The sequence below is a fragment of the Sminthopsis crassicaudata genome, chromosome 3, assembly GCF_048593235.1.
Source record: "Sminthopsis crassicaudata isolate SCR6 chromosome 3, ASM4859323v1, whole genome shotgun sequence".
In the NCBI taxonomy this organism is placed as follows: domain Eukaryota; kingdom Metazoa; phylum Chordata; class Mammalia; order Dasyuromorphia; family Dasyuridae; genus Sminthopsis; species Sminthopsis crassicaudata.
Window position 1 is genome coordinate 338899494 of NC_133619.1, and position 10080 is coordinate 338909573.

General features: G+C 38.6%; 1 protein-coding gene across 1 annotated transcript in view; it reads right to left on the bottom strand.

The window, feature by feature from the left end:
- SLCO2A1 (solute carrier organic anion transporter family member 2A1) overlaps nt 1-9461 on the bottom strand; it is a 139487-nt gene extending 130026 nt beyond the window's left edge. Inside the window, exon 1 of the mRNA XM_074301576.1 lies at nt 9016-9461. Within this exon, the coding sequence (XP_074157677.1) occupies nt 9016-9099 (84 nt within the window). The 5' untranslated portion in view covers nt 9100-9461. The remainder of the gene's footprint in view (nt 1-9015) is intronic.
- Nucleotides 9462-10080: the final 619 nt, after the last annotated feature.

Here is a 10080-nt window from a genome sequence, read left to right on the forward strand (position 1 = left end):
GAAACGGAGTAAGAAAACAGAAAGCAGATAGGTTTGTACGTGACATATTAAGGTTTTAGGAAGGTGAAGGACAGAATGTCTTACCTAAATGGCACCTATACTACTAGGTAGCAAAGTGGATAGACAGCATGGGCCTTCAAGGTAGGAAGATCTGAGTTCAGATACTTCAAATACTTAGTGGCTATGTCATTGACAGGGCAAGTCACTCAAAAGTTGTTTGTCTCAATTTCTTCAACTACAAAATGGAGATAACAGACACTATCTTTCAGAGTTGTGAAGATTAAACAAGATAAAATTTGTTTTTGTTTTTTTAATGCTTAGCATACTGTCTGGTACACGTAGTACTGATGAGGAAACCCTAAAACTCTAAAAACCTCCTTGGACTCTCAGGGAAGGGACCCCACCCCAAGCACAAACAGTTTCATCCTCATCTAAAAACCCATCGAATTCTCTTTAAATTCTAACCCTGGCTGAATCCCAGTCCAAGTCAATCTGGGACTCCACCAACGAGCCCCTTTGGATTGTCCAAAGCCCCCCTATTATAAAAAGGGCCAAACTGGAGTCCACTCTTTGCAGAGGTCCCAAACATGGCCTCCTCACGCCTGCCATGTCAAGGATTTCTGCCCAGCAGAACCACTCTGGCTCTGGTGTCTTCCTACCTTTTTAACCTTACTTCCAAACCTCATAATAAACCTCTCTTATCAATCTAGGTCTTCAGGTTTGTAAATTCCTTTACAGAGGACTGTTGTGCTGCTATTAGATCTCATTTAACTCTGTATCCTTGCGACAAATCCAAAGGGGTTGCAAGGGCGCTCTATTTGATTCCCTGTATCTCAAACTTGCCACTAGACCTCAATTAAACCTAATTTCATTTAGGCACCCCTTATCTAGTTCTCATCAGTATCAGCTAAAGACATGGCCCAAGCTCATGAGATGCTCCCTTTCCACTGGGAAATTGTGAGTTTCACTCTATTTCTATTGTATCCCTTCACTTTGTCTGTAATCTCTTCCCTAAATAAATCTACCTTTTGCCAAAGAGAATGGCCATTGTGGATTCTTCATGTGACTGAACCCCAACTTTTGGTGCCTGCCATCATCTGGTGTCTACATCACCCACATCAATTCATTCAACCAACAAATCATTGAGTAGCTACTAGGTGTTAAACACATCCAAACTTAAAGAACAAGGAGTTGCTTTCTTCATCATCCAAAAATCACAAGGTGACTAATATCCTTGGCAAAGGAGAAATGAACCACAGAGAGAACCCAAGAAAAACCAGATAGATTTTTTAAAGCCAATACTCATAATATTAGGGGTGAGTTGGAGTCTCCTGGCAGTGGTTTATTCTTCTGTTCCAATCATCTCTGAGTCAAAACAGTATAGATGGTAACCCCTTCCCCTACAGAGATCTCTGATTTCTGGATGTTTACCCCCAAATCCTGCCAAAAGAAAATGGAAAATCAGAAGCAGCTGGATTGCATTTCTTCTGCAATTTATCACTCCAGACAGAATCTAGTCAATGCCCTTCTCTTCCTCCCAATGGAACTTTTGAACTTCTTCCCTTGGTCTACCTAACTCTTCCCTTTTGGGGAACCTTTCAGGAAATGGGGCCTCATACCCAGACCATCTCTACATCATGTGATTGATACTTTTGTGCTAGAATTCAGTTTCCCTTTATGTATTTTGTTCCCCCATTATAATATAAGCTCCTTGAGGGCAAGGACTGTCTTGATTTTGTATTTGTATTTTGTATTTTTGTATTTGTATTTTGAAAGCTTAAGGAAGAGGAAAAGTATGAGCCAAACACTTTTTAAAAATATCTCATTTGATCTTCACACAACAATCTGGTAAGCTAAGTGGACTGAAGTGGAGGTCTCTCCCTGCTATTATAATAATGTCATCATCAGAATAATACAAAAATCTGTATGAACAATTGTTAAAGAAGCCATCCTATTAAATAAGCATACTAGGGCACTGTCTGTAGGAATGTGAATTGGGCCAGCCATTCTGGAAAATAATTTGGAATTATGACCCCAATGTTACTAAACTGTACATACGCTTTGTCCCACTTATATCATTTTACTAAGCCTATTTTTTATTATGTCTGATTTTGGGGGACTTCATTTGAAGTTTTCTTGACAAAATATTGTCAAGCTTACTGATGAGGATAGTGAGTTATAATAGGTTCCTAGTTACACATCTAGGTAATGTCTGAGGACAGATTAGAATTCAGGAAGATGAATCTTTCTGACTTTAGGTTCAAAATTCTATCCTATGAAAAAAAATATTTACAGAAACTCTTTTCCCCAGTAGTAAGAATTTGGAAATAAAGGGGATATCCTCCCATTGGAGAATGGCTAAACAAATTGTGGTATATTAATATGATGGACTATTATTGTACCACAAGAAATGACAAAATGCCCAGTTTCAAAAGAAACTGGGAAGGTCCTGATGGACTGATATAGAGAAAGTGAGCAGAAGTAGAACAATTTATATAATAGCAACATTATAGACAATTTTGATCTATGCAAGACCATTGTAATATCAAAGATAGGAATTATATATTTAGGAGGGCTAATACTTAATAACTGGGAAGTTGGTGTAGAGAAGAAAGGAAAGAAAAAAGTAGCAGTGACACCAGCCTGAAGTCAAGAAGGGCAGTTGCTTCACATAGAGGCAACTGAGGAGAGGTCACATAACCTCTACAGACTTCAGTTTCCTAATCTGCAAAGTGTGATAATTATCAACAACAACCTTCCAGTGTGTTGAGAGGATTAAATCAAATAATATTTGCAAAGTGCTATATAAATGCTGGCTATTATTATTAAGTAGAGTATCATGCAAGAGGAAATGCTATGTTAGTGTCATAGTTAACACATGTATAGTGCTTTAAGGTTTTTGAGGCACTTTACAAACTATTTAATTTTGGTCCTACATAACCTTTTCCTTTATTTTGACCTCTACTGAGATCATTAATTGAGGTGCTCACTTTGTTTATTGTTAAGTAACTGATAGATTTATTAATCTTGAAGGCCTTGGGCAATATTTTCATGAGTATTCTCACATTATTCCCCTTTTTTATCACTGGTGAGACAGGAAGATGGAGTAGACATAGAAGTCATGTAACCAAGTCAATCTTCAGATACTTCTTCTTAGCTCTGTGGCTGAAGAATAATTAGGTTATGTGATCTCTTGGTCTTGATAGACTCAGTGTTAATGTAAATAGCAGTCACTTCTGTTTCTGCCAGAAGCCCAGAAGGTCTTCCCCTCCTGCATTTATTTCTTTGATTTCTTTGACTAAATGAAAGAGGCCATTTTTTGCCTCAATTGCTACCAATTGCTACCAAGCTTAATCATTGAATGGGTGCAGCCTCCATCAAACTAAGATTTGTTAAAGACCTTAGTTTAAAAAGGCTAAGGACTCCCACTGCATCCAGGACTATCTCCAATTGTCCTGATCTATATTTGGCCAGTGGACCCAGAAAGTTCTTGAGGGGAAATTGAGGCAGGAGACTTTGCATAGCCCTCCCCCACTTCAATCCAATTCACTTGCAAATCATGGCAGCACCTCCCCAATGTTACCTCATCTCTGAGAATGAAGGACAAACAGTGACCTCTTAGTTCTGTGACTCTGGACAAGACATTTAACCTCTCCCTCATTTTCCTCATTTATAAACAAAAATTTTGGATTCAGTGGCTTTGAATAATACCCTTTCCAGTTTTAAACTTTGAGCTCTGAATTCTAGGGTACTAGAGATAGAGACCTAAGAGATTATGCAGTCTGACCTTAATTTTTTGGTCCAGATTTAACCAAAGCTACATTGCAAGAAGCAAGAGAATGGTTGTTTTGGGGACAGGGAGAGAGAAGAAAAAGTTAAAAGGACAGAGGATAAGGGATAAGAATTCAGAAATCACATTGGTCCCATCATCCGCCTCTGCAGGCAAATTTAATCCCATTGGTGGTTTTAGGTCTACTGGGATGGGGAGATTCTTTCCAAGATGGAGTCCTGTTCTCCTACATGAGACATGGACAACACAATTGAGTCTTAGTTTTGGGAGCTACTAAGTGGTCACAGTGCTTGGTATACCTTCAGAACTAACTTCTCCAGGACATGCACATGAACGCAGCTTTTCAAATTCTTACCTCAGATGCCCTATGGTCTCTTTCACCCCTAAACCTGGGTGCTAAAGGGAAAAAAAAACCACAGAATTTAGGAATCAAAAGAAACTTTACATTGACTATCATCCATATCCTACTTTAATATAGCTGGCTATGTATAACATGATCTCTGAAATCCAAGGACCTAGTTTCAAATCCCAATTGATGTTTGCTACCTGTATGACTTTGATCAAATTACTTAAACTTCCTAGCCTCAGTGGCCTCATCTGTAAAATGAAAAGGTTGGATCACATACCCTCTGAGCTCTTGTCTAACTACATGATTTTATGAGAGGGAATGATGCTCCTTAAATGGTGTTCTTTTAAAGCTCACAAAACAACAACAACAACAACAACAACAACAACAACAACAATAACATTGTTTACTCCACAGTGCTTAAAGTCATTTGTATGCATTCTTTCATTTGATCCTTAAAATAACCTTGGTATAAAACATAAGAGGTATTACTTCTGTTTTACAGGTGAGGGAAGTAAAATGATTTGTCCAAATCAAACAGGTTGTGACCAGTGAAACAAAGATTATAACCCAAGTCTTCTGTCTCTTAATCTAGATTTTAAATTCAAGGACCATGTTTTATAATGCTTTTGTAGAATATGTCTAAAACTCTAGCTATAAATATAAGCCATTACTGAAACCCCACAACAACCAGAAATCACATGCTATTGGGCATGTTGCAAATGCTCAGTAAAGATTTGCTGATTTATTTACTATCTTATAGACTTCTTTGCTCTATAATTGACATTTTATATATCATCTTATTCAAATGTAAGTATCACAATATGTGCCTTGAAATAAATATGGAGCCATTTCTGATTTATATCCTATGAACTATAATATCTGAATCACAATCTCATTAAATTCTGGTTTTTCAACATGGATATGAGACCTAGCTCTATATTATAATTTGTTGTTAAATCATTTCAATCATGTCCAAATCTTCATGAACTTTTTTGGGATTTTCTTGGCAAAGATATTGGAGTAGTTTGCCATTTTCTTCTGCAACTCATTTTACAGGTGAGGAAACTGAGGCAAACAGGGTTAAGTGACTTTTCCAGGGTCACCTGCTTAGTGTCCAAAACCAGATTTGAATTCAGAAAAATGTCCTCCTGACTTTAGGCCGGTTACTCTATCCACTGCGCCATCTAGCTGCCCCACAAAGAAAACATGATGAATATTCTTTCAATCACTTCTGACAATATAGGGTTTTGTTGGCAAGGATAATAAAGTAGTTTGTCACTTCCATCTCCAGTTCATTTTTACCAAAGAGGAAACTGAGACAAATCAGGTTAAGTGATCTGCCCACAGTCATCCAGCTAGTGAATATCTGAAACCAAATTTGAACTCCAGAAGATGAGTTTTCCTAACTCTGTATACTGTAACCACCTGGCTGCCTCACTATATTTATGATATAACTAACAAATGATTGAGAGGATTAAAGTTGTAAAATGAAAAGAAAATACTGGAATGAAAGAACTTTGAAAGACCTATATGGCTCATTGCCAAGCCTCCATTCAAGCTTTAGCTATAGCAATGTGGACAAATTTATTTTTGGAGACTTTCGAGGAAAGGAGTTTCCCGAACTTTTTGGTTTTAAGTGCTTTAGGGTTTGAAAGTTATCTTCACAAATTAATTCAAGTGAGCCTTAAAATAACTCTGTGATGCAGATGCAGTTATTGTCCCCACTTTACAGTTGGGGAAAAATGAGACTCCAATTAAAAACAAAAACAAAACAAAAAAAAAAAAAAAAAAAAAAAGGTTTCGTGACAACTTAGGGGCTAGGATGGCAAAACTACTTAAATGTATGAAACAGGATTCAAACTTTGGTCCAGCACTGACTCCAAGTCCAGCCCTCTGTACACTACATATCTTCTCCCTTCCTAGACAATAAAGATTTCTTATTCAGAGTTAAAGAACCTTTATAATCAGGGAAATTTTCCAATATCTCACCAAAAATCTATCTTGCTTCAGCTTAAGAAACCCAAAGTAGAGCTGCCTTCTGAACAACAACAACAATATATGCTTACCTCTTACAAATTCACACTTTAACTTTCTCTTTGTCAAGATATGTAATCCCAAATCCTTTAGCCTTTCCTCTCTAATTTTCAAGCCTCAGCATTTCTACTGATCTCCTCTGAATCCTTTCCAAATCCCATTTAAATTGTGAAGCCAGGAAACGAGGCACACTATTCTTGTACAGGTCTGACCAGTCCTGAATAGAAATGGAGGATTATCTTAGAGTTTTTCCATGCTTTCTTTCATCTTTTTTATGCACTGTTCCCTCACTCATATTTGTTTCAAAAGTCTTATTGAATTTTCTGTTCAATAGTATGGAATATGATTCTCTATGACCTTAGGATCCTTTTCTGACCATTTACAAAAATATATATCTCCTAATCTGCTATTTTGCAGTTTTCTTTCTAAAGTAGCTTGATTGTTCTTCATAGTGTCATTTGATGTGTTTCTCATAACTTCTCTAATTTATACATGAAGGACAATATGAATTGTCATCCTCATTTTGTTATCCAGAAAGACAAGCTGGTTTCCATTTAAGGAGTGTACTAAGCTTTTGAACTAAAGTCCTGTGGTACATGAGCTGGATTCTAGTTCTGGTTCACTATTTTTAACCTTATTAAAGGATGGAATCCCTTTTTTGTTCTTTGATTTTTCACAACTATAAAAATAATTGTATCTTATTCTTATCTCCTGAAAAAGCCTTTCTTCCTCTTCTTGGAACTTTTATGTACCCTTAAAGTTTAAGCCTCCTACCAAGGGTTTTCTTAATTCCTGTGTCACTTGTTAGTATCACTTCCTTCCTGTCACTCTTCAATCACTTCTATATATGCTTATTTACAAGCACTTAATTATCTATGGTCATTTATTTCATCACCAGTAAAAGGCAGGCTCATTTAGGATAGGGACTGTTTTCATTTTTGTCTTTGTAGCATGGGGGTCTGGCACAATTAATGCCACATTATTAGAATTTAATAAACACTTGTTGATGTAAATCAAATTGAATTTGCAAATACCTATACCTATTTGCCACCTTTACTCTGAAAGGTAAAAATTGGCAGAAGATGGTTATTCATAAGTAAAGGATTATCTTAGAAAAGTGACTACACAATCCCAGATAAGGCATCTACTAAAGGGAACATCCCTCATTTATCTGCTTTCTCTAGGAAAAGAGAAGCATACTTTTTCTGTTTTTGCCTCCACTCCTACACAGATTGGGATTTTCCTTATCATTAACCTACTCTCCTTATCTTGAACAAAGAAATACCTGCAACACATACTTCCCAAAGTTCCAAATTTCTGAACAGTTGTTTTGTTTTATTTTTTCCCTATCGTGACTGAGTTCCAAATTCTGTAAGGGAAGGGTTAAAGTGTTTCCTAAACATGATCAAAATCTGATAAAAGGAAATTCTCCATAATGTATATTCTGACTATTGGAGGGCTGGGAAAGTAGGAAAGAACACAACCCTATTACAGAGATAAGCAAATGAAGTATGAGAATGTTTGTATCCCTAGTATCAACAACTATGAAAAGAGAAAGTCCTCAAGTGATTTCAAGGGATTTTTAACTTTCTTCCAACTGAAAATAACCATTAACTAACAAAAACTGCCAACACATTCTTAAAATACTTTGTAACATCATAGGTAAATTCAAATATTACTATTTGCTTTCTTAAAAAAAAAAAGCTTTTGTTTTTCTTTCCTTTCTGAATATATCTATTCTCCCTTCTTCACCCCAGGAGGCTAACATTTGTTAAAGAAAGAAGGAAGGAAGATGTGCGTGGGGTGGGGGGAGAGAGACAGGAAGGAAGGAAGGAAGAAAGGAAGGAAGGAAGGAAGGAAGGAAGGAAGGAAGGAAGGAAGGAAGGAAGGAAGGAAGGAAGGAAGGAAGGAAGGAAGGAAGGAAGGAAGGAAGGAAGGAAGGAAGGAAGGAAGGAAGGAAGAGAGATGGAATGGAAGGAGAGCAGGAGGGAGGAGAAGGTGGGAGGGAGGGAAGGGAAGGAGGGAGGAAGAGGGGAAAGAGGGAGGGAAAGGAGGAAGGGAGGAGAGAAAGAAGGGAAGGAGGGAGAGAAGGGAAGGAAGGGGGAAGGAGGGAGAGAGGGAAGGAAAGGGGGAAGAAGGGAAAGAAGGAAAGGGGGATGGAGGGAGGGAGAGAAAGAAATCTAATTTCAGCAAATTTCTAAGTTCAGCAAATCTAATTAACATATTGTCTCAGGATAAGTCAATGTTCCACACTAACTCCTCAGAAGTTTCCAAATATTTTAAGAATGAAATTACTATTAGCAATTAATTGCCTATGTACCAGTAAAGAAGTGACATCTTATTTTAGTCAAAGACTAACTAAATGTCCTGGGGACACCTGCAGAATGAATTGTTATACACCATTTTCATGGGATCATAAATGAGGAATGAAGTCTTCTAGTCCAAACTCCTCAATGCGCAATTGAAGAAACTGAGGACAAGAAAAGTGATACGAGGTCATATGGGTTCCAAGAAACAGAGATGGGATTTGAATCCAGCATCGGTAACTGCAGAACTACACCGCTTTCCCTCCAGTTGCTGCTTCCGAAGAAATTAATTACACGTGAGGGCACACACAAAGTGGAAACACTCAAATATCATTCCATTACCTTTTAGCAAACAATAAAAATCAAATCTCTTCACTGCTTGGGTGACTGGCCTCAGAGAAGCCCTCTCGGCAGCTGCCGGCTGAAATATTTACCATAAGATAATTTATTTTTTGGAGAAGCTCAGCATATAGTATCTGTCCCCGGATCCCAGGACCAGCTGGGGAGTTAAGATTAGAAAGGTAGCGCGTCCTCACCTTAATGTTGCCGAAGATGGTCCGATGACAGCTTCTGAGAGTGTTTCTGCCCTGGGATTTGCTGTGCTCAGGTAAGAGTTCCATCCTCAGACTCCGGGACACGGGGAAAAAAATCTTCGGACTGAGCTGATGGACGGACGAGTCCCCCTCCGATCTCCCCCCTCTCTCTCCCGCTGCTGCTTTCTTTGCTTCAAAATCAGTTAGACTGTTGATTAGGGGAAGAACGTAGAATCCTCTTCTCTCCCAGTAGAGACAGGGGAGGAGAGAGAAAGACAATAGTAAAGTTAACTCCTGGCCAGGAGTTTCGCGGCTAAGTCAGAAATGAACGCTGTCCAAGTGTGTGAGAGTTATTGGATTACTTGAGTGAGTGAGTGAGTGAGAGTGAGGTTAAAGTTTTTATAAGTCAGGACTCTGAGGCTGATGATGAAACTTTTCCTCCTCCCTCTTTCTCTTTGTGTGTAAAAGGAACTTTAAAGGCGCAGAGAATCACTTGGGCTCCATCCCTGGGGACGCACACGCCCCTCCCACTCCCAAGCAGGTGTGACTCAGTTTCTGTCACCTAGTTCTAACCTCTGGAGACTTAGGCAAAGGACATTCCTTTTTTCCCCGAAAGCTGGGAAATCCGGGCTCAGGAGCTGGGTTTTTATCGGGGGAGGGGGATAACACACACCTCTCTTTTTTGGTAAGAGTAACGTTAAGGAGAAGCGCGCGGGAAGGGGGGGAGGGGGAATGAGCGCGGCAATAATCAAATTTGGTTTATACATACCTTCAAAAGTACTTTTTTTTCATTCAAAAGTGTCATGTTGATAAGAGGGCGAAGAGAAACAATGAGAGGAGAGAAAGAGGGAATTGGGGAGACTGCTCTGCAAATAGGTAAGAATGAGCCCTGCTCAACCCTCCCCAGCTGAGATTTACAAAGATTTACTTGCTCTCGTCTCTGCTTGTTTTCACTTGCAGCAAACCTGCGTTTTTAAAGTTCCGGAGATAGTCTCTTTCTGAGATCTCACTGGGCTTTTGTTTGTGTAGAACGCTGATTTATATTTGAACTGTTCTGTGCCCCAGAGA